The 25,456-nt window shown below is 45.6% G+C and overlaps 1 protein-coding gene across 4 annotated transcripts in view; it reads left to right on the forward strand.

Moving 5' to 3' along the window:
- BCAS1 (brain enriched myelin associated protein 1) overlaps positions 1–25,456 on the forward strand; it is a gene marked incomplete at its 5' end in the record, with an annotated part of 67,835 nt that overhangs the window by 15,884 nt on the left and 26,495 nt on the right. For 3 of the 4 annotated variants that reach the window (XM_081096539.1, XM_081096540.1, XM_081096541.1), the window contains 3 exons: positions 1,987–2,567; positions 18,925–19,080; positions 19,973–20,017. In XM_081096539.1, the coding sequence (XP_080952665.1) occupies positions 1,987–2,567; positions 18,925–19,080; positions 19,973–20,017 (782 nt within the window). Of the gene's footprint in view, positions 1–1,986; positions 2,568–18,924; positions 19,081–19,972; positions 20,018–22,786; positions 22,922–25,456 lie in introns of all 4 variants that reach the window. The other variant, XM_081096538.1, reaches the window with a different exon arrangement.

Genomic DNA, 25,456 nt, shown 5'->3' on the forward strand with positions numbered 1-25,456 from the left:
TCCTGCGCTTCCCCTCCCTCCTGTCCCCCTGAGAGTAACATTGACCGTGATGATGAATTCCGGGACCACAGGGGAAAGGCTAAGAAGAGCTAGAAGTTATGGTCAATGTTCCTGCAGGCGGTTCCTTGAGGTCCGAGTTTAGGAGGAAACCCTGGTGCTTGCCATGGGTCCCCGGTGGGTTTCCTCTGTGCTCCTCAGAGCTTAATGGGGAGGCTGTCCTTCTGCACAAGAATCCAGCTCTCTCTCTCTCTCTCTCTCTCTCTCTCTCTCTCTCTCTCTCTCTGTTCCTGACTGTAGACACTGGAAGATACTAGAATCTGGCAACAATTGCTAAAGGATGGATGTATGTAGTATGCCTCACTCCATGTTCATGCCCACTATGAGCAGACCAAAAGATCCTCAGTTCCCCCTTCTCTTTCTCTCTGTCTTCCTACAATCAGATATTTAAGAAGTAGCTGTCGCCCAGACAGTGTGGCTCAGTGGTTGAGCGTCAACCCATGCAGGAAGTCGCTGGTTCGATTCCCGGTCAGGGCATATGCCCAGGTTGCAGGCTCAATTCCCAGTAGAGGGCGTGCAGGAGGCAGCGGATAGATGTTTCTCTCTCTCCCTCTCCCTTCCTCTCTCTCTCTCTCTCAAATCAATATATTTAAAGCAGTAGCTGTCAGCAAATTATAAATCAGAAAGCAATGTTGGCAAAGGCATGGCAGAAACCTTAATAATAATCACAGCATCTGCCAACTACCAAGACCCACTATGGAAAAGGCGGTGTGCCAGGTCCTTGGCAAGAGTTTTCTCCTTCAAATGCCTCAACAGCCCTGCAAGGTAGCTACTGTTATTCCCATTTTACATACGAGGACATTCCAAATGTTTAGTGACTCGTCCAAGGCCATACAACTTAGCAGTAGAAAATCTTGATCTTTAACTGTGGTTCCAAAATGTGTGGTACATCGCATTGCTTTATAACAGGGACCTAGAGAAGAAGGCAGTTGAAGGTCAATGCAGAGGTCAAAGCAAAAGAGATGCCGGCAGCAGAGTCCTCCTTGCAGAAGGGGCGGTCCCGGGCAGCTCACCTCTCGTGTCTGACCCCACGTGCCTGAGGCCACGCAGGCCTGGGGTCCGAGTTGCTTTCTTGTGTGGACATCTGCTCTTCTAGCCTTAAAATAGAAACTTCTGAGTCTTCGTTTTTGAAATCCTTTCGTATTCTCAGCAGATTTCTAACTGTAACCTCCCTGGCTGTCTCCTCACTCATGAGTCCTGACAATAGCTAGTGTTCCAGGCACTGTTCTACGTGCTCTAAGAATGCTAACTCATGCATCTTCCTAACAAAACGCCTCCTTTTACCAGACCGCCGAGGCACAGGACAGGTAAGTAACCTGGATTCAAATAGGCATTCAAGCCCAGTGGTTCCCAAATGCGAGTCGTGCCCCCCCCCCTTCCCCATCCCCCACCCTCACCACCCGCCTGCCACCAGGGGGCAATTGGCAGTGACATTTTTGGTTGTGACAACTTGGGGGCGCTACTGGCATCTGGTGGGTTGAGGCCAGGGATGCTGCTAAACACCCCAATGAACGAGGTGGGCCCCGTAACAAAGGACCCACCCAGGTGCCAGGAGTCCCAAGGCTGAGCAGCCTCTTCCAGATGCCGAGCCCAGGCTCCTCCCGCTCCTGCCTCCCAGGGACATCGGGACAGCATTGTCCTCAGGGGTCCCTGCGGAGATGCTGGAGGTCCTGAGCCTGAGCCCGGGGAATGCAGCACCTGGAGGGGCTTTCCACCACGGCTTCCTCCTCGGACCTTCTGTTCCTCTCTCCCGGGAGGAGTAGGGTCCGGGACAGCTGACAGCCACCCTCTGCTCTGCAGGGTGATGGCCACGGGCCCATGTGCGCGGTGGCGTTTGTGTGTGAAGCGGGTGTCCTCCGTCACCCACCCTTGCGTTTCCTCGCGGGGCTGGGCTGAATAGCGGCAGTTTGTGTGTGTTTGTGTTTGCAGTGGATTTGGGAATCAGCGCCCAGGAAGACAGTGCGGCCGCTTCTTCCCCCAAGACAGTGGAGACCGGCGCCGTCGCGGGTGCCGGCGGGCAGAATCTCGGGAAGGAGGCCAAGCCCCGGGCACCAGCTGCTAAATCGCATTTTTTCTGGCCTCTCTCGCGGCCGGTACCAGGGCGTGCCGGAGACCGCGGCGAGGATTCATCGGAGCCACCCCGCGCGCCAGGGCGGCCCGATGTCAGCTCCGCGGGCGGCCTAGGGGACAAAGGCGCGAGTGACAGCATGGCCCTGCGGCCGGCAGCTGCGCGGGGCCCCGGCCCCGATAAAACCCCCGGCCGCACCCCCGCCGACCACCACGGCCTCGCTGCCACTCGGGGACCCGCGCCTCGGCCACCTGAGTCAGGGGGGGCGGCCCCCTCCAAGCCTAAGGACGCCGGCTTTTTTAACAAACTCTTCAAACTGGACAAGGGGCAGGACCAGGCCCCCGCTGCCAGCCACCAGGAGGCCGAGTGTGCGGCGCGCGAGGACCGGGTCTTCGACATCCCTGCGTGCCCCGGGCCGGCCCACGATGTCCCCGCAGAGAGGGTAAGTGCTGGCGGGACAGCCCGTCCTGCTCTGGGTGCGAGCTCGGGCCGCTGGGTAGGACGAGGGCACACACAGGCCTCTGCAGGCGCCGGGCCCTGGCAGGTGTCAGGCCCTCGCCCCCCGCAACAAGCAGCACATTGTAGGGGTGCCTCCCGGGCGTCGGGGCAGAAACATCTGTTTGCAAACAGTCCCAGCTGTGGCATCTGTTTTATGTAAAAGCCAGCGGAGGTGAGCTACATACAGATGAATCTGTCCTTCCATGTATCAAAGGGGAAGAGAGACAGGTTGCATCTGTGATTGATGGCGGCCGGAGGGAAAGGCGTTGGCAGAATAAAAATGGTTCCTGAAGACTTAACTAGCCTCCGCGGCTTAGGGGCTTCCCGTGGAACACATTTCGTTTCTTACGTTTCATAGCCCGGATTGATCTTTTAACTGTCTTTTGCAGTAAAGGGTGGGTTTATGTAAAGAGCTTTTACTGCTATGGGCTGACTCTGTTATGTACTAATTATTTTCCAACAACCCGGAGTAATACCTTTGTAAAAACTAGATTTTTTTTTTAAAGGAGGCATCCAGAATTCATTTTCTTTTCTTGACACTTTTTCGCCTGTACAAAGAAAGGCGCCAGTTCTTTTGATCTTAAGAAGAGCATGAGCTTTGAACCATGGAAATATTTGTTTGTGTTCAGGGAAGAGAGAAGCGATCCTTGTATGAAGAAGGAAATAAAAATGAATACCTTGCCTCTTAAGGGATTTGTTTCCTTAGTTAATGGACTTTTAAATGACAGTATTTTTCAGACTTTGGGGTTAAATCAAGTGCCTCTATTTGAGGTTAGAACCAGGAAAGCATTAGCGGGGCTGAGTTATTGATTATGCGCTCATGTGTCAAGACGACCAATATATTTGTCTTAATAACAGCTAACTCCACGGCCATGCTGCGGATGCTGACACTGGCTGCTGTTTGTTGAGTACCTACTGTGTGCCAGGCTTTGTTCTAAGCACGGTACATAGATGGTGTGCATTGCTCTGCAGTTTCACCACCTACTGTGTGCCAGGCTTTGTTCTAAGCACGGTACATAGATGGTGTGCATTGCTCTGCAGTTTCACTGCCTACTGTGTGCCAGGCTTTGTTCTAAGCACGGTACATAGATGGTGTGCATTGCTCTGCAGTTTCACCGCATCTGGGGTAGTGTGAAGAGTTACATTGTAAATATTAAACAGCAGCTGAAAATTCCGAACTGTTAAAACTGGGAAAAGATCACTAGGCTCATGTGTTTAGTTTCTTAACTATCAGTATTCTTGCTGTCCTGTAAAAGTTGATTCCAAGAAATACGATATTCAAATGTTCCTTCAAAAGTTTAGAACAAGTGCCCTTCAAATGCCCTCTTCCCCAAATGTACCAGTTCGGGAGCCCATTGACCTGCTTTCTGTCTAATTCAAAGTAGGTCTGTCCATGCATCCAGGCCCCAAATCTTTGCTGAGTGTGCCACAGCGAGGCCGGGGGAGGCCCGGCCTCATGGTGGACAGGTCAGAGCGCTCCTGTCCTCAGAGAGTGTGCAGTTCAGCAGGGAAGAGGATAAAAGCCCCACAGGTGTTATACGAGGTGTCAGGTGTCTGCTGGGGGGGGGAGGAGGGAGGAAGTTAAGGGGGGCAGATGTTGGAGAGGGAGCCCCAACATGGGAGAACTACCTCGCTAGCCCAGGGAACAGTCCCTCACTGTATAACCCCCTCGCAGAACGGTGCTTGTGTCGGGGCTATAAACGGGTCATCGAAATTCATGGATGTCTGAGGAGCTATGTGCTACTTCGCTCCGAGTGCGGACACTGAGGGAGCTCGCGCCATTGGTCATGGGCTCCAAAGCCCATCCCGGGCGGGTGACCCACTGCATAGCCACTGTTCGCAGGGGCATCCGAAGCCCACCGTTGCCTGCCTTAGGGAAAGACTGAGCTGCTGGTGGGAGACCCACCTTGGGGCAGGTGTCGAGGGCCTCCTCCTAATCCCCATCTTAAGGAAGTAAGCCAGGTCAGCATCCCATCGCCACGCCTCACACGCACACACGCGCGTCCCCATAGAACCCAGCGCACCCAGCCCATTCCTGTTTCAGGAAAAGTGCAGACGTCTCCAAGCGGTGCTTTCTCGGCTCAGCTTTCCTTTTCACTGACGACTCTTAGGGGGAGCCCCTCGATTTAAGTGGAATGAGTTTCAAAATGAGGCTGGAGTCAGAAGAGAGGGGTGTGTGTAGGGAGCATGGCCGGTGTCTGATATAGTCAAGCCCCAGAGATGCTCTGAAGGCACAGTGACCTCTCAGAAGATACCCCCCGCCCCCCGTTGTAACTTGTCTTCCTCTCTGAGTGAGTCCACACCCTTAGTCCACAAACAAAATGTGCATCTGATTTTGTGACACTACCAACCTCCAGTCATTGCTGGTGGTATCCTTGGAATGGATGCCACTCTGTACTCTGCATATGAAACACAGACACGGCGTGAACTAGCCATTCCTTGTTCTCCTTCAGTCTGTGAACTTGGGGATATGTATGTACATAGGTCTGCAAAGATCTTCACACAAGAAAGCAGCCTTCTGATTGCTAAGGTTTCTCCTCTGGTTGCTGGCAGCACAGTGTGTCTCTGGAGCGACGCGCACACACACACACACACACACACACACACACATCAATTGTTCTAGATGTGTCATGAGAAACACAGCCCTGAGAAAGTAGTAGGAAAAAGACTACTCGATCCATGGCCTTCTGGGGGAGTAACACTTATGCATAAATGGCTGTCAGTGTACTGATTCAGAGCCTGCAGAGTGAATGATGCCTCGGGCTCAGCCATGCCAGCTCCCTCTCCCCTCCCCCAGGCAATCCGAGCGGTGTGCCCAGCCCCTCGCCACCGGATTGGCATTCCAGCCACAAACCCACCGAGCTGCGAATTGGGAGAAAGATGCCACCATTTCATTCTGGGGGGGAACACAAATCTTCTGTTTTCAGGACGACAGTCTGATTTTTGTGCCTCATAAAACTACATTCAGGGCCAAGCAGGACTCAAACAAGGCCAGGATTCATGAACAAACGCAGCATTTACTGCGCAGGCCGAGGAAGGATAAAGTCTGTGCCTGGAAGGTTTCGCTGCGCTGGGATTCCCACGGGCCAGCATGTGGGCAAGGATAAGACTTCCTTTCTTAATTTTGCTCTCCTCTCAGCAACTGGACCAGAGCTACGCATTGAAGATTCATCACACACACAAAATGACAATTTGACCTTTACTGGTTAACACACACACACACACACACACACACACACACACACACACACACGTGCACACACACGCACACATGCGCACACACAATTTCTGTTGTCAGCCAGGCTTCAAGAAGTGTCTTAGTGTTGGGGGCAGGAGGAGGTCCCTCAAAAGTGTTGTCAAGCACAGATGTGTGAGATGGAAGCAGGAATATTCCTTTTCTTTTCAACGTTTAATTAAATTCTGCAGTTGTTATTTAAACACCAAGCTTGTACAAGGCATTTAGGAGATAAATCATCATTCTAGCCCTTCAATGATCATACCGTTTCCTAAGAGGCACCATTTCTTAAAGGAGAATTATGATACATTGATCCGCAAATTCGTTCTGACTACAGATATGAAGATACTCAATGGTTTGGTGTCCTCCTCCTCTTTTCTGTCATGAACACACTCCGTTCAGGTTTTGTCCTCCACAAAAAGTGCTCTTGTCAAAGCGGCCGACGTGTGGCACCTCCCACACTGAGGGCAGCTGCCAGCTCAGGTGTGTCTCAGTCCTTGCCCTCCTGGCCGTGCCCTCACACCTGACACAACAGGCCCCTCCTTGAAGCAGCGTCCGCACCTGCTTCCCAGGCCCCCCCTGCCTGGCTGCTCTCCTTTATCTCCTCGGCTGGATCTTGCCCTCCCCCCTTGGTGTCCCCCAGAGTTCAGCTCCTAGTTGTCGTCTCTCACTGCCCTCACTTCCTTACAAATCTCCCCCTGGGACCAGGGATTTAAATATTAGTATTTGCTGACAAGTCCTAAATTTCTATCTCCAGCCTAGATCTACCCCTGAATCCAGGCTGCACTATCCAGCTGCCTCTTCTAGTTGACTGCTCACTGCATCTCCATCTGAGCGCTCACTGAGCCTCTCAACCTCCATATGTCCAAAACCACAACCACAACGTGCCGACATGCTGAATGCACAGGTCCCTCACCTCAGTGAAGGGCGACTCCGTCCTGCAGCTGTCATTTAGGATTGGAATTATAAAATCAATATCTTTAGTAAAGTAGTCAATCCAAACAGAAGCATTGCAGTCAAGGAGACTCGATTTCAGCTCTGCCTCTGTCGCCTACTGGCTGTGTGACCTTGTGCAAGTTACTTAACCTCTCTCAGCCTCAGTTTCCTCACCTGTAAAAGGGAGATAATAATAGTATCCAGCATGTGCTCACATGACTCACACTTGGGAAAATTAAATGTCATGTAAAATACTTAACATAGAGATACTGCATTTTGAGAAAAAGAAAATGTAGCTATTATTAGGATATTGGTTTTTCTCCCTGTCTGCCACTCCACATTTTAGTGTTTTTGTTCCTCCTTTCCGTAGTCCTCAACCAGAACTCCAGAGGCAGCACAGTTGAATCTAATTTGAAAGCTACATAACCAAAGACATAAGTTCAAATGTAAGTTTTAAAAAGTGCAGGAGTTGTGAAATTATTTTAGAAACAATAGAATTTAAATGCCCATGCCCATTATACCTGCTTTCTTAGTCTGCTGTTTAAGGGTCTCTACACACTTCACTCTGTATTTCCAAGTGTACTTTCCACTCTTTCCTTAAACTTCTCCCGTCATCACGGCCAGCCTTGACCCTGGCCGATGTCCACTGCTTCCCCGTTTTCTCTGCCGGTATTTCTTTTTCTCTCTGTTTATCAAAAGTTTACTTCACCTTCAACCCAAGTTCTGAAACTGACCAGACGTCCCTCCTCCTGAGGGGCTTCTGGCAGCATGCTCTCTATCTTACGTCAAATTATGTGATAAAATCACTTTGAAGGAATCATCTCATTAAAACACCACAACTCGCCAGGGCCATGGTCGGCAAACTGCGGCTTGTGAGCCACGTGCGGCTCTTTGGCCCCTTGAGTGTGGCTCTTCCACAAAATACCATGTGCGGGCGCGCGTATAGTGCGATTGAAACTTCGTGGCCCATGCGCAGAAGTCCGTTTTCAACCTGGGCGAGTCTATTTTGAAGGAGTACTGTTGCTATTTGGCTCTGTTGACTAATGAGTTTGCCGACCACTGCGCCAGGGGATGTCTGCGTTTTTAGCATTTATAGAGATGAAGAAATCAAAGCCTGAGAGAAACCAACTCACTTATTCCAAGTTTCACAGCTAAAGGAGAATTGGCCAACTCCATACTGACCATGGTCAACATTATGTTTTTACCAATTATTTGAAACGTGTGCGTAAGGTTGCAACTAGGCAAAATGGAAAACTGTTACTTTGAGGAAGTGCTATTCAAAAATATTAGTAAATAGAAAATCATAAATACCAAGTTAATCTCAAATTTAAAATAATAATTAAAAAAGAACCACCTGGCCGAAACCGGTTTGGCTCAGTGGATAGAACATCAGCCTGCGGACTCAAGGGTCCTGGGTTCGATTCCGGTCAAGGGCATGTACCTGGGTTGCGGGCACATCCCCAGTGGGAGATGTGCAGGAGGCACCTGATCGATGTTTCTCTCTCATCGATGTTTCTAACTATCTCTCTCCCTTCCTCTCTGTAAAAAAATCAATAAAATATATTAAAAAAATAAAAAAAATTAAAAAGAACCACCTGATTCTAACATTAGAAGGCCAAGTGAATTATAATCTGTGTGTTTTGTTTTGGTTTGTTTTGGTTTGATTTGGTTTGTTTACGTCAGGGCCCCAAGGCCAGGCCATCGGGCTTAGTTCCTGAGGCAGCCAGAGCCCCAGGCAGGGTGCTTGGGCTGGCTCAGGGGTGTCACAGCCCCGGGGTCCAGTCCCTCTTCTCCAGGGTCCTCCGTGGACTGGCTAGGCTCACAGGGTCGGCCCTGTGGTTTCAGATGGCTGCCTTGGTTGCAAGTTGTCATCATCACAATGTCCTATCAAATGAAAGGGGTTTCCTAAGACTTACCCAGGGGTGACATTGAGCCACGTGTCTATGATTAGGTAGAAGGGAGGCTTGGGAAGTTTCTTCAGCAGAAAGCAGGCTCTGCCCTAGCGGTTAGCCTGCAGACTGAAAGGTCCTGGGTTCGATTCCAGTCAAGGGCACAGACCAGTTGTGGTTTGATCCCCGGCCCTGGTCAGGGTGCATGCGGGAGACAACCAATCGATGTTGGTTGTTTCTCTCTGTCTCTCCCCCTCCCTTCCACTCTCTTTAAAAATCAATGGGAAAATATCCTCAGGTGAGGATTAACAAAAGAAATGAAAAGAAGGCAGGCTCTGCCAGCAAAGATGATGTACCACAGATAGAAAACAGATACATTTTTTCCTACCCAACTTTGTATCAGGAAGTCATGAAGTGTGTGGAATTGATAGAGCTGCTGCAGCATCATTTATTAAATACACTATTGCACTAACTTTTACCTTGACTGTGACCCACAAGAAGAATAGATTTCACATCTTGACCATAGATACATGTACATACATGAAACAAAGAATTCACAGAATGATGCTATTCGTACAGCGCTAACACAGGCTGCTATTTTCTTTTTATTCACTTTGTTCGATGTCAGTTTTGAACTACTAAATTAGTTTCTAATCCACTAAGAGTCACAATCTAAAGTTTGCAAAACTCTATTCTCCCGTAACCACCTTCTTTTCAGACATGGAGACAGTGGTCTTGCTGCCTGACTGTTTCTGATGCCCTGGGTGCCCCGTGCCCAGCACACACAGCAGGCACTCACGTTTCCCAGCTGCCTGACCAGGGCGAGGATGACACCTACGTTACCACCTTCCAGTGGGTGCTCGAATATATTATCCCAATCTCATTGTCAGCTCTGCCTAGCACTCCTTTAAATAGAACATGGTTTCAAAATATGTGTCTGACATAAATGCGTTCACTTAGGTAAACTAGGTACAATCATATATGTGTACCATTTAGTTGGTGTTTTTAATTCAGACTTTAACCTGCCGTGGTGTTAATCATGGCTGAAATATCAAGTGAAGGCTATGATGCAGAGTTTGCAAAATGAATTTTGAATTAACTGTCCCTTTCACGTTATCCAGTTTGATTCACTCCTTCCAGGGTGCTAACAAAGCCCTAATTACTGAGCAGTTACTAACTCACAGGGAGGTGAAGTCAGTTGCATAGAATCACACAGCTAGAAAGCCTACATGCCTAGCCTCTGTGTCTGTAAGTTCAAAAAGAAGGAACACTTTGAACCTTTTGAGACATCTAATATCTGTATAAAATTTCTGGAAACATCGGTCCAATAAAATCGACCTAGAAATAGGACTCCACCATCAAGTAACTTTGGAAAATACTACTTGCTTTAAACTATGGGTTCACAATGGACACCAGTCTACCAAAGGCTCTGAGAAGTCCTGCAGCAAGCCACCCACTTCACTTGGTTTAGCTGAGTGTTTCTCAAGTGTAAATGTCCATGTAACTATTAGTTGTCTAATCAGCCGGCCATGTCTTCCACGGAACCGCTCGAAGAAATGCTGTTAGGCATGTAGACCAATGTTGGGAAATGGTTTTGTTTGACCTGTAGTGTGTTAAACAATATTTTAATTAATTGATAGCATTTTAATTGGCAAAGTTGACAATATTTTTAAATTACAAGATCTCAATACAATTCCACATTTCAGACATTCCTGAAAAATGGGACATTTTGTGGGACGTGAATTGTGACTCTCCCTTGAGATGGGGCATTCGCTCTCCTGTTCACCTGAGTCCCCACCCCTCCATGATTCCCTGCGGGGCAGCCAGGGGCCGTGTCCCTTACTGCAGCACTGCCCTGTCATTGTCTGTGGTAGAGTGGAGCGTAAATTAAAATATTTACTTCCTTCACAGCACTGATCACAATTTGAAGCCACTTAAGGTGACCATCTGGTTAATAAACTGTAAATCCAGCCCGAGTCCATCCGTTGACAGGTGTCACACAATAAATAGGAGACATGAACACTTCTATTTATTCATTCAACAAACATCTGAGTGCTTTCTCTGTGCCAGGAATGGAGTTAGGTTCTGGGGTGATAGAACCACATACCTCAGGGGAGCTTTCGTTCTATAAACAATAAACAAGAAAATTAGTAACCAAAACAAATCGTTCCTGGCTATAAAAAGGGCTATAAGTGAAATAATCGAGTTTTGAAATGATAGAAAGTGCGGGACTGACCGGCAGCCCCTGAGAGATGGATGAACAGATTGCTCTAACACACGTTGCTGTGAAAGAGACGCTAAGGCACTACTTGGCTATCGCCGCCAAGTAGCCCTGTTCGCCGGCCTCCTTTGGCTTTTATTGTCACAACAGCTTGAACTAAAACTAAGCTCTGGATACAATCAGCAGGGTAAGCATCCTTGAGAAAGCACATGCTTCTACAAGGTCAGGTCTTTAAAGACTAACCATAGAGATTCTAGCAAAACACCCCGGGGGATCGGACTTGTTTGGAAAAGCCAAGGTAGGGGCTGCCGCCTTCGGCAAGGTCCCCTCAGAGGCCCAGCCTTTCGGAGAATCCTCCTTACAGACCTTCCAACCCAGGCCTGTGCTTCACCACAAGAAAGTAGGAGGCTGGTCATTAAAATGGGGTGAGGGGGGAGTGTGGTCTGATCAGGAAATTCAGGGGGAAAGGCTGTGATTTCTTTCCCTTTTCGCACAATGCCAAACCACTCTTAGAGAGCCTGCCGCCTGATTCCGCCAGCATTCGCCAGTTCTCCCACCACGGGAAAGGGTCTGTTAAACAGGTGACAAACACGTTCTAGGCTTTGGGTTAAGTTATTGCTTGTGCATTTCGAAGTCATTTTTAACAGATATTTTTCCTGTAATAAATGTGAATGCCAATGTCAGAACCTGTTGGGACTAATCGTAGAACAGAAGAAGCTTCCACGAATCTCTTTGCCCACATGACTTCCCTGGGAATCACTGTCCACCCACTCTGTGCCCAGAGCAAATGTACGTTTCTGTTCCATCTCATGCTCAATGGACTTTGTTTAAGAGCGTGCCAACTTATGTGTCCTTAAAAATGTCCCCAAACTAATGACTGCTTCAAAAGGTAGGGGTATAAAGGGAGAATTTCACATTTTTCCTCTTTGTTCATCTATATTTTCTCTTTTTTTAGAAAAGGAGAAAGCTCCACATACTGCCTACCTAATTAAAAACAAAACACTACAATCTAGGTAACTTCCTGATTTCTCCACTAGGCTGCGCTGTGAGGCTTGAGGCATCCTGAGTTCAGTAGAAATTGCAACAGCAGCTACTAAAGGCTTCTTTTTTTTTTTTAGCTTTTATTTTTTTATCTTTAATTTCTTTATTGGTTAAGGTATTACAAATCTAACGGCTTCTTTAACGTTACTTTATGCTTACAATCATTCCCACACTGTGCAGCCCTGAGCCTGCGTGGCAAGTCCTTGTTCAGAAATCACGCTGACTTTTAAAGATACACGTAGAGCTCGCGTGCAGTAACCCCCAGGAGGAGATGGGAAGGGGAGATTTTGTTGTTGCTGGGCAGCTTGGGGAGCCCTCTCACAACTGGCAGTTCTTATGGTGGTGCTGTTGGTGTTCATTCCTCTTTTTTACCAGAGGGTTCAAAGATGGGGATACATTTGCACCCTCTGATGCAAATGGGGCAGGAATCGTGGGGGAAATAAACATACAAAATCAGCTGCAGTGATAGGCCCTCCTTGGGTGAAATTCAGATTTGTAGTAAAGCAAAGGAAAATGATAATATTAATTACCTAATTAATGCCAATCTGCTTAGGGAATTGTGATGTTCCACAAAACATTTTTTAGTAGACTTTGGGTTTGGAGTGAGTTCCCGCTTGTTTATTAACTTGCTTTCTTTTTTCAAGGCAAATTGGAAGACGTAAATCCCACCTTCAAGAATGACCCCAATGCCATTTTTCTCCCTAAATCTGACAAAGGCTCTATGCAGGTGGCGGTGCTCTCAGAAGGAGGAAAGGAAAGATGTAGCGATTGCCCGGAGACCACTGTTGCCCAGCAAGTCGTGCCCTTTGTGCTGTTGGGGCATCCAAGTGGGAGAGGAAGCTGGGCTTTTCCTTTTATTTTAGGCAGCACGTGGCTCAAATTTCTAACAGATGGAGAGGAGCAGAGTAGTGGGTTTTGTACCAGTCAACATTTCTCAAACAAATTTCCCTGTGTTAAATGGTAGGTACGTTAGGCCTGACTCTTGGTACAGCGGTACAACATGAAACCAGTGAGGTACAATCAATGGGGAACTGTAGACGGGACAGACGTTTATCACAAAGTGTTCCAGACGAGGCGCTTTTCAGCCTTGATCGTCTTGCCTTAACTTATACTTTCACTTTGACACTGTCGACTTAGCTTAAAGGAGCCTGAAATCCAGTTGACAATTTACGGATGAAAGAAGGCCTCAGAAGTTCCATATGGGTTTTATTACAGACAATCAAATTATGATACAGCAGCATTATCTTTCAACATGACAAATTGTGATCACTTAACCAGCGTTCCTTTCTGATTGCTCTTTGAAGCCAACAGAAAGGGGGGAGATGCAGGCTTCATCCACACGATGCAGCACAAGCGGACACCAGGAACACCTGTTGGCTTCAAAGAAGCTTCCAGACGTTGCCTGGAGAATGTGTGTGCATCTGTCTAATTTTTCTGTTTGCTGAGAATGATCTGGTGGCCTGATGAGAAGAGCAAAACTCTATTTGTAGTTAAGGACCAAGATCCTACCAACAACCTAATAGTTAAGGCACAGGCCACACACTGCTGGCCTTCAGTTGGTCATCTTCCCAACCAGGTGAAGTCTGGCCCGCGGGAGAGTTTTTAAAATTTGGAATTAGTGGCCCACATTATGTGATCATTGTAATTTTTAATGAAAATTAAGAAATTATAGAATGGTATACTTGTCTACCAACACCACCCTAATAGATGATCATTGTTTGTATTTTTAAATGTATCCTTCTAGGGTTTTTGGAGCATCCACAAGTAAATACAAGCATTCTTTCTCCTTTTTTTTTTTTTTTTGCACAAAAGGTAATATAATATACACTGCTCATTCTGTACTCTTTTTCAGTTAGCGCTGCTTTCCATATCTGTATAGAAAGAACACTGCTTTCTATTGCTGTACCACTTGCTCATTTGCAACACTTACATAGTTTTCTGTTGAGTAGATGTACCGTAACATATTTAACTAGGACTTTATTAATGACATTTGGTTGGTTTCCAAACATTCACTATTGCCTCACTGCAAATCTCATATCTTTGTTATTTCACATGTGTGTGAATTGGGGTTTAGTATTAACTCTTAAAAGTGAAATTGCTGGCTAAAAGAACATATTCTTTTCTTAAATTTTGGTTGATAATGTCGAAATGTTATCAGGACTGAATTAATTTAGATTCCAGTCAGCATTGTCTGAGTGAGTGCCTGTGTCTCACCCGAGCCTCCCAACTGAATGTTTCCAAACATTTGGTTGTTTTTACTTTCAATCTTTCTTTTCATAACCTCTGGATTTTGAGTCAAAGTTACAAAAGCCTTTTTGATCCAAAATTATAAAACATTTTTCCATGTTTTCTTCTAGTATTTTTATTCCTTTGGATTTTATCTTATTATAGCGTTGAGTAATAACAACAGGTTAATTTTTTTTTCAAATGGCCACCTTGTTGTCCCTGCATTATTTATTTAAAAAGTCCTTCTTCACTTTGATAGATTTGAGATGTCAGCTTTATTATACACTAAATTCCCATATGTCTTTGGATAAAATATATTGTATATGAATGATGAAAAAAATGGGGAAAATATATATAGCAGGGAAAAGGAATACAAGGAAGTAAAATAGGAAAATCTTTGGTGAGAAGATGATATTTAAGTAAACACCTGAAGGAAGAGAGATGATTGAGGCAATGCAATGTGATACTTTAAACAAGCTTTTTGGCCCTGGCCAGATACCAGATAGCTCAGTTGGTTAGAGTGTCATCCCAATATACTAAGTTTGCAGGTTCAATCCCGACCAGGGCACATACAGGAATCAACCAATGAATGCATAAATGAGTACAACAACAAAGCAATCTCTCTCTCTCTCTCTCTCTCTCTCTCTCTCTCTCTCTCTCTCTCTCAATAAAAGAGCTTTTTGCCTCTAAAATCACTTGGGTATTGGGTCAAATAAATCCCAGCTCCATTATATGACTATAGGCAAGTTTGCATCAATTTATTAATCAGTAAACATGAAATTACAAATACTACATACTTTATGGGATCATTCTGAAAATTAAATTTGATCTTTTTAACTAGCTTAGCATTGAGCCTGACCCATAAAATTTGGTCATTTTTCTTATTATCACGGACATTTGTCCTTCTCATTATACATTCCTGAAAGAATTCATGGCTTCAAAATATTCCATTGTGTGGTCATAGGTAAATCTCAAGTGTTAATATCCACGTGCTGCTTTATTTACCTACTAGGGGCCCGATGCATGAAAATTCCTGCAAGAGTAGGCCTTCCTTCCCCCAGCTGCTGGCACTGACTTCCCTCTGGCACCCGGGACCCGGGCTAGCTTCCCTTGGGCTGCCCTCAGGCACTCGGACCCGGGCTGGCTTCCCTCCAGCCCCAGCTTGGTCAGGAAGGATGTCCAGAATGAGATCTGGAAGGACATCCAGTCTAATTAGCATATTACCCTTTTATAATTATAAATTCCAGACTTTTTCATGGATCTTAAGCCTTACTCTTCCAGCACTACCCTATAATCCTTTTTTTTTTTTTTTGGTATTTATTTATTTATTTATTTAATCATTTTAATCATTTTTTTTTATTTTCACTTTCAGTTGACCTACATTATTATATTAGCTTCAGGTGTACACCTCAGTGACCAGACTTAATTACTTATTATATAACTTAAGACGTGATCACCCCAATAAATCCCTCACCCATCCAGCACCATGCCTAGTTATTAAATATTATTGTACCCTATAATGCTTTTTAAAAACTTTTTAGCCTTGAAATTCTTGAAGATTCACATCGTTGGTGTTTGGCTGATGCAGAGCAGTTATTGTGTGAAAGCTTTGTGTCGCTAGACTGGCCCTTCAGTTGAGAGAGTAGCTTTTTGAGAGGATTTTTTTGGTCAGTGCCCACTGGTATTTTCAGATAGCCAGCCTCTTTAATTCCAAGTCTAGGATGTATGAGGCCAAAAGGAACCCTGGTGAATTCACGCCATGTTGTTCCTCAGGTCCCAGCTGGTCTGCTTCTCCTCTCCACCTTTCAGAAGCCTTTGTGTTTGTTTTCTATCTAATATCGAGAATTTTCCATTGTGGGGAATAGAAGGATGAGGGAATGCGTATATTCTCCATCTTCCTGGAAGAAGAATTCTTATGTTCTTTGTTAAAAGGCAGTCTAAGAAGAAAAACAGGGCTCAAGTTCAAGCTTAGTTTCAATTTGAAAAATAATAGAACTCTCCCTCAGAAAGAGGCCCCTGTAAGCAAACCACCTCCTTGCACTGAGCGCCTGGTCATCCTCAGTTGCTGTCCAAGCCCTGAGACGTTGCTGCACCGGAGTCAGAGGTGAAAAGGACTCCCAGGGAAACACCTTCAGGTGGAAACTCCTGGGGCAGACGGGAAGGCTGGAGGGCTCCTCTCTTCCTGCGTTCTGTGGAGCTGCATCCCCCTTCAGAGTCCCTTTCCTCCGTGAAGAAGTACTAAGGGTCCCCTTTCCCTTGCTCAGAGGAGACCCATCATGGCAGGTTTTCCCTGATAGTAACCTTGTCCATGTGACCCAACCTGGTCCATGCGGATCCAACCTGGTCCATGCGACCCAACCTGGTCCATGTGGTCCATGTGATTCAACTTGGTCTATGCGACCCAACCTGGTCCGTGCAGACCCAACCTGGTCCATAGGGATCACCTGACATTCTACCAGTTCATTTCCTTTTCAGTTGATTTCGCTGTATTTCATGTTATTTCCAAGAAGTTCGATAAATGTTCCCTTGTGTTTAGTCCTGGGAGCAGGCTGACTGAGACTCAGATCCTCCCATCCCCTGTGAGCACTGGGGCCCAGCCGATGGGCTGTGAGACCGGAGTGGCTCAGAGCAGCTGGCCCAGCCTAGGAGCCAGGGACCTTCCAGAATAGACGCCTCCCCCACATCCCCACACACAGCCTCTTAAAGAAGCCTGTTCCTCGTCTTTAGTTTCTCCCTTGCAGTCCTCACTGCCTGAGTCATATGTCACATTTACTGATTTATTTGTTTTGCAGCGGGGGGGGGGGGGGGGGGTCAAGGGATCAGCTTCCCTCACTTTATCCACCTCCAGGCCAAGCTCCCCTCTCTGGGTCCACATTCCCCAGGCACCGCCCTGCCTGTCCTGGATGTGTTCCATATATCACCTGCCACCCCTGCCAATGAACCAAACAGCTTTTCAGACCCAAAGTCATACCTGGTGAAATTTTCCTTTTTGTGTGAGAATATAAAGTTGTAAAATTTGCACACTTCTTTTTTTTTTTAAATATATTTTATTGATTTTTTTACAGAGAGGAAGGGAGAGAGATAGAGAGTTAGAAACATCGATGAGAGAGAAACATCGATCAGCTGCCTCCTGCACATCTCCTACTGGGGATATGCCCGCAACCCAGGTACATGCCCCTGACCGGAATCGAACCTGGGACCCTTCAGTCCGCAGGCCGACGCTCTATCCACTGAGCCAAACCGGTTTCGGCAAATTTGCACACTTCTTGACCCAGAAATTTCACTTCTGGGAATTTACTCAAAGGAAATGTAGATACACATGATTGATTAAAACCACTGTTTATAACATCCTAGATGTAAAACCATAAGTGCCCATCAATAAGGATATGAGACAGTAAATAATGTCACAACCAGACAATAGAATAGCACGTGAGACATGAAGGATGATACAGATCTAAATGTATTGCAATGGAAAGGTGTTTGTGCTATTTTATTACGTGGGGGGAAAAATAAGTTGATACAGGTAGCACCATCCCATTGATAAAAAATTTATTTACATCCATTCATCTATTAAGTAGTCAAATGGTCCATATGTATTGAATGCCTGCTGTGGCCCTCCCTGCCCTAGATATTAAAGAAACAGCAGTGAGCAAAGTCGATGTAACCCGTCTTTGTCGAGCTTCCAGTCTTGTGGGAATAGGAAGAACGGGATAGATACAGAGTAAATAAAGGAAAATGTTGTCATAGCTAAGACAGAAAAGGGCAAGGGACAGTCTTAGAACAGTGGGTTGCGGGGGGTGGGGGGATTGGGGAGGTGACTTAAGGCTTGAAGGATGAATGGAAATTATGCATGGGCAGACAGAGAGGGACAATGTTCCAGAGAGAAAGCCTTGAGGTTGGAACTAGCTTCCGGTATGTTTGAGAAACTCAAAGAAAGGTGGCGGGAGAGAGTGGAATGAAGGAGAGAGTGCCACCCAGAGACTGGAGATGAGGACATGGGCCAGACCATGTAAGACATGGGAGCCCCTGATTCCATGGGCCGTAGGAAGCCTTTGGAGGGTGGGAAGGAGTGGGAGGCTAGGGTTTGCTGAGTCAGTAATGGATTGGAGGAGGCCAAGCAGACCGGGGCAGCGGGGGGCGGGGGATTGCAGTCATGGGGTGGAGAGATGGCCAGGACTTGACCCAGAGTCACAGAAGTGGAGATGAGACAGGAGAGCAGAGTCAGAATGCATGCTACCCCTTGGCTGAGTTAGAGAGAAACTCAGTCCCTATATCACCTTCCTGGCACCAATAAACAACCAGATCCAGACAACACAATTATTATTTTAAAATATCAGTTCTTTTTTTTTTTAGTTGCTATGATTCACCATTGTGTGGATTATGAGAACTCAGACACGTCTCTGGGGATCATTGGACTAGGAGACCACAAAGATGGAGACCATTGGCATCATGCACAACCTCTTTGCAGAATTGGGAGAAAAGGGTTTTTGTTTGGAATGCAACGTGCACGGCTGTGTTTGTTACCCTCCAAACAATGTCCCTCCAACTAGCTGCAAATGCTGAATATGTTAGAAAGAGCGGAAGGGGGAGGAAGAGTGACTCTCATAAGCTCTTGATTGTTCTACACACCCGTGGGCAGACGAAGTATGGCTGGAATTAGGGGGCAAGGGAGAGAGGGGTGTGAACCAAAAATATTACTTTGAGAGTCTACATTCAACAAGTTGCAACTGTGAAAATGCTGTTTTGCTCCTAGGACATAGTTGAAGGCCAAGACAAGGGACAGGAAGTCACACCCGTGAGTTGCTCTCTCCCCCGGGACCCTGAAGAATTGGAGATTGCCAAGGAGGACCCCCAGACAACAGCTATCACTGAGGATAACAATCCCATCATGAGCTTCTTTAAAACACTGGTAAGTCATTTCCTTCCTTTTCCCCTCAATTCTATTGCTCAAAGTTTTGTTATTCTAAGAATAATGCACATTTGAGTGTCATTGTTCTGACTGATGCAGCTGGGACACTGGAGAACAGCGACAAGAGGTGTTTTGCAAGGAAATTGTTATAGCAGGCCTTCAATGAGGGAGACTTCGGAAATGGGAGCCATGGGTGCCCAAATTCCATAACGTTGAGCTGGATTGTAATGGAACTCTATTGCAACTGGATGGTCATTGATCATGAAAATACCTGGAGAATACTTCCTCAAGTTCTTAACCTGTCAAAGCATTTTGACACTCACATGGCAAATATGATAGAAACCACTTTCTATCTTGTTCCAGCTCAGTCAACCATTTGAATTGGATGGAGGCAGGAACCCTGTCTCCCATGGCTGGCTCATCTCTGACCCTGAGGGGAAGAGCCTACGGCCTGGCACATGCCAGATACTCAGAAAGGGGCTGGTAAATGAAGTCATTAAGCAGACAGCTCCAAGTGTGTCTGAGCTACTTCCAAAGGCCAAGACTGACTTCAGAGGGAAAACCCAAAAAACACCAAAGGGTTGTGCATTTGTTGGATTAGTGGCAGAATCGATGGAAAGTCTGTGGCATTCCACCAGTCAATTTTTTAATGTGGTCAAACTCTTGGTGAATGTATGAGATCTGATGCATTTCATTATAAAACATTCTCTTTTGTTAACTTCTGTATAGTAGATATACCAGAAGTCTGTGGGCTTCTGCTCTATTAAAAGGATTTTGGGTTACATTCTTTACCTGTAGAGTGAATTAGAATGACCTAAAATCTATGTGTCTATGAAATAAAATCACCCTAAAGAGCTATAACTTTTAACATTTGATTTCTCAAACTTTTAAGGTGTCACCTAACAAAGCTGAAACAAAAAAAGATCTGGAAGACACGGTAGGTAGTTTGAAGTGTGTTTGTGTTTGGGTTTGTGTATAGAATTGGATTTGAATTGGTATCTGCTTCTTTGTTTCTTGAATTTTTGTGTGTGGATATGCTTATGCACATATGTACATTTTTAGCAATTTAATAGCACTGTTAGATTGTCTTTAAATGTCTCATTTATGTTAATGGCATTTTAATAAAAATGTTAGGGGGAAGCTTGAAATATATGCCAATTCTGACTAAATAATGTCACAACAATCCATTTCTTATATGGAAGAAGCGCAGAGTACTAATAATTATCTATCATCTTGGTCTCTTTAGCTGTATGTAGAGAGACCCAGGGAATATAGTCAAAATTAGCTCATGGAAATGAGGAAGAGGTGAGACTCAATTTATAGTGGAAGTAAAGGCTGCTATATTTTTGGTCTTTAAAAAATATGTTCCTTGTTTTTCATGTCGTTTGGGGGAAAAATAAATCTCATTGCAAAGGCACTTATTTGATGAAATGAAGTAGTCACCAGTGGACACACCCAAGGAGTTAGGATGCCCTAGAGACCCGGGATTTTTTCACTATCATCCTGAAATTCAGCCAATTCCCCTCAAACTAAACTTGTTTGGAATGACTACTTTCTAGAGATGTTTTCCCTTCACACCTGACAAAACTGATTATCTCTAGTGGGTCACGTGGCTTAAAGTCCGCAGGGCTCCGAAGGACAGTTTAGCTTGGTGACAGCTAAGGGTCTTTCGTCCTCCTTTTAATAACTGAGAGTGTTTTGAAAGACACCAGGACCAAATAAATGGCTTGGCCAGCCTGATGCATCTGCTGCCCATATTTGAAGGGGCTACGTTATGAAAAGGATCCTAGAATTTGTCACAGACCTGTGTTTGAGCTCTGGTCCTTCAATCCAATTGCTATGTCATCCTAACCTGTCTGAACCCAAATCTCCACATTTATAAAATGGGGACAGTAAAAAAAGTTGGTAAACCATGGAGCTCTGTTCAAATGTCAGTGATCCCTCTTTCCATAACCACTGTAAGGCAGACAGCACCGTGACTACATTTGTCTGGTATTGACTCGTTTCTCTAGAACTTTATGCTTTTATTGAAAAAATAGAGCACAGCCGGTGTGGCTCAGTGGTTGAGTGTCGACCTGTGGACCAGGAGGTCATGGTTCAATTCCCAGTCAGGGCACATGCCCAGGTTGCAGGCTCAATCCCCAGTGTGGGGCGTGCAGGAGGCAGCCGATCAATGATTTTCCTCTCATCATTGATGTTTCTATCTCTCTTCCCTCTCCCTTCCTCTCTGAAATCAATAAAAACATACTTTAAAAAAAAAAAGTAAAAGAAAAAATAGGTATCTGAGTCATATACATGTGTTTTCCTGTGGAATTATTCATTTGCTATAAGACAGCCAGTGTCAAGTTCAATGAATATTTCGGGTCCAAAGTTTCTCTTTTGGGTCTGTGTTTTGTATTGTTTGAGGACACATGGCACAATAGGCTGTAAATAGTGGGGTATGTGGGTGTGTTTTGTGGCTTAAGTGACCTGATGCTCTCACACTCCCTTCAGCTGCTCAGACACCAGGCTAGTCCTCCACCCAGAATGTGGTCCCAACTGAACGGGCCTGGCTGATAAAATCTCACTGTCCAGCCCTGACAGCTGTGGGGTCCCTGCTGGTGGAACCCGGTTTCAAAGGAGGGTTTTGCGAATGTAGGTTGTCCTTGACACCCACAGACCTCTTTCTACAGCCCTGGTTCTCATACCTGGTCTTTGTGACATGTTTTCTATTGCAGTTCTTGGAATCATACTTTTGAAATGTCTGTGCCATTTGTCCATCCTTCCATTTGGGGAATTTTTAGCACACTGCACACCCCACACAAAATCGCCCCCCCCCCATTTGTAACTTGAGTCAACAATTCTGAGTGGTTGTGGCTGGACTACTTCAGTTCCAACCTCTCCCCACTTTGGCTCAGTGAACTGGCTCAGACTAGAAACTTCTTTGGCCTGGGAGATCTGCCCATCTAGAAGTCAGCTAACATTTTTGTGGGTGATACTGCTTCCCTGAAGTCCCTAGCACTGAATTAAAGGAGGTTCGTTTGGGAATGAAAGTCTCTTGATTCTAGGACACAAAAATCTATCATTTGTTGTCTTCAAATATTTGTTTTCTTTCCCATGTGGCAGTACCACTTAGATCAGCGGTTCTCAACCTGTGGGTCGTGACCCCTTTGGCAGTCGAACGACCCTTTCACAGGGGTCGCCTAAGACCATCCTGCATATCAGATATTTACATTACGATCCATAACAGTAGCAACATTACGGTTATGAGGTAGCAACGAAAATAATTTTATGGTTGGGTCACAACATGAGGAACTGTATTTAAAGGGCCAAAAGGTTGAGAACCACTGACTTAGATATTTAAAACTGTCAAGTAGAGACTGTGTTACCTTTTTAACTTGGTAGATTTTTCATCTGGGTATTTTATGTCCTATAGACAGAGTTGAAATGTTCTGTCATTGTCTTTAGCAAATAAAGTTGTGTTCATCTGGGTCATTGAACCAAGGTGCCCTGATGAAAACCCATGTGTGCCTGCCATGGACTGTGCTCTTTAGCAAATCACCTTTGAGAGTCTCAAAGAGAGACACAGCCACATGACGTCTGTGGTTGGGGGATGCAGGTGATATGCTGCGAATTGTCGAAGTGTTTGAATGTACTTAAAAACAATGGAGGGAATGGGTTTTGTTTAAAAACAAAGTGCTAAGCTGTGACTGCTGTTGCCCAAAAGGCGTGCAAAGCAGAAAGTGTCTGTGATGGGCAAGCTGGGCAGAGGACACTCGAGATCCAGGCGAAAGGCGCCAAGAAAAAGCACCTGGACAGCCCCAGGCTAGGACTCGCCTTTAGACGGTTCTTTAGGCATAAGGTCTGTATTTGTTGAACTAGGAGGGGAACAAAGAACCCTGGTCTTCACCACGCAATGCACGTGCCATTCCGTATCCACCCAGCTCCGCTTCGGGGAGGAGAGAACCTTGGGTGATTGGGACTATTAAAGGGGGATTCAAGATTCTGTGAATCAAATTTCAGTAAATTTTTTTAAAAGTCTCCATATTTATAAACATCTCACACTGGTTTCTTCCTAGCGTGGACCAGGGTTCTGAAACTATTCTTCTAACCCAGTGTTTCCCAAATGTTGAAAGTATGCATGCCACCGTCATCACTTTTGTCATATACACTATTATTTACTTGATATTTTTATATTGAAGTCAACCCATTTCCTAAAGGCTTCTTTAAAAGAAACTTTATATTACATTTTACGTAGGAAATCAGAATCCTCAGACGAGGAAGGTAACTGTTAATATGGCTAATAAAAAAAAAGAGCTTACATTTTTGTTTGTGTTAAGTCCAAATCTAATGCCCTTTAAAGGCAGTTAGCCACCAGCAGACCAAGAATTTCCCCCAGATCTTTTTGGAATAATTCAGTGAGAGTTGAAAAAGAAAAAGCATTTTCACTATTTGAGTGTCATGTCATGTCATATCTCTGTGCAACGTAAAATCCTTTCTGATATCATCAGTGGTATGCTTTCTACACTTTGGGAAATACTCTTCTAACTTAAAGATAACAATTTTATCTTTCTGTGGCCTGCTCTATCCATTGCCTGTATTAACTGAGCTTATACTGAACCCACATGAAAACCCAGGCAGAACAAAACAATGAAGGGGCAGAACAAGTTCTATCTCCATGTCCTTAGGAGTCCTCGGGAGACTTCACTCTTCTCATGGCTAAGAAGATGTCAGTGTTGGTCTGAAACCATCAATTAAAAGCACCCTTGAATTGGGCCAGCAGGCTTGGGAATGTGTCTAAAATATCAACCATTCTGCACTAAGTTGAATGATCTTATTAAAAAATGTCCCCAGCTGGATGTGATAGTCCCAGGATTGTGTATGCAAATAAAAGCTCCATAGAAATTCTCATGGGTGAATCTATATTTGCATAAACGTGTTAGGAAGCCACCCTTCAATTTCCATACAGGCTTGTTTTGTTCTGTAAAGAGAGAAAGGGGTGATAGAATTTGCGATGGAAGGGGGAACGTTAAAAAGCAGTGGTACTGTGTGCGGGAGCCCGTTTGGTAACAGCTAGTAAAACGCCATAGGCCTCATGCAGGGGATCCAGCTGAGCTCCTCTGGAGCCCTGATGAGTAGGGGCCTTGGAGTGTGAGATGAGTACTCAGCCCCAGCCCTGCATTTCACGATGACATTCATCTCACACCCAGAATCCCTCCCCTTTCCCTGGACCCCCCAAGTTCAATCTTCCTAGGGCCTCCCCAAATCACTGGCCTCCCCTCCTGCCCCTGAGGTGCATATTGGGTAGGACGGGGTCAGAAACGACTGGAAGGTGCAGAGGCAGTCCCTTTCTGGGATGCTGTAATTCGCATGCAAGGACTTTGGGGTTTTGCCTCGAGTCACACTCAGTCTCTTTTCGTGTAAAAGTGGAGTAAGGGGATTCCCAAATGTTCTTAATTCTCAGATGCAGCAGTTTGGTAGCTCTCCCCGGCTCTTATCTCCAGACCTAGGACAGTTTGTTTATTTTCTTTACTTGATTATCCTGTTGTGCAAAAAAAAAAAAAAAAAAAAAAAAAGGAAAATAGGGCCATTGAAACTGACCCGGCAGATTCTATCAATAACCCTTGTGGCATGATTACAGGAGGTGTGATTAAAATCATTCTTCTTGGTTTTATTATAACCTAGAACAGAAAAGAAGAAATCCAAGCCCTAGCTGGTTTTGCTCAGTGGATAGAGCATCGTCCCGAGAATGGAAAGGTCTCAGGTTTGGGTGTGATTCTGGTCAAGGGCATGTACCTCTGTTGCACGCTCCATCCCTGGCCTGGTCGGGGCACGTGCAGGAGGCAACCAATTGACATGTCTCTCTCACATCAATGTTTCTCTCTGTGTGTCTCTCCCAGTCACTTCCACTCTCTCTAAAAACCAATGGGAAAATATCCTGGGGTGAGGATTAACAAAACAAAAGAAAAGAAATTCAAGGATGAAATACTATCTTCTAGTTTTGCTCTAAATGGTTACCAATTCTGGTTAATGCCTAGGTTTGTTTCTCTAAGTCTCAATTTTCTTCCTATAAAAAGAACTATTTAACCTAAAAAAGTGGAGAAGCCTGGAATTAATAAATAGAATAACATTCTTGCTATAAAGAATAAAAGTGTCAGCTCTCCTTGGGCTGAATCTGAATCCGCAGTGCCTCAGATTGGAACCTTCTCATGCGTCCCCAAACACTGGGCGTGGCCACAGGCTCAGTGGCGGGCGTTGTTTTAGTGCTTTGGCCACGCCCAGAAGTGCCCCATCCCCACTCAGGTTTTCCCGAGGGGCAGTCATCAATCCTGCTAGTGCCCTTACGACCCCACCCACACTGTTTGGACGGTAAATCAGTGCTTGCTACTTACCCTGA

This window comes from Myotis nattereri, assembly GCF_964212035.1.
Source record: "Myotis nattereri genome assembly, chromosome: 8".
Lineage (NCBI taxonomy): Eukaryota > Metazoa > Chordata > Mammalia > Chiroptera > Vespertilionidae > Myotis > Myotis nattereri.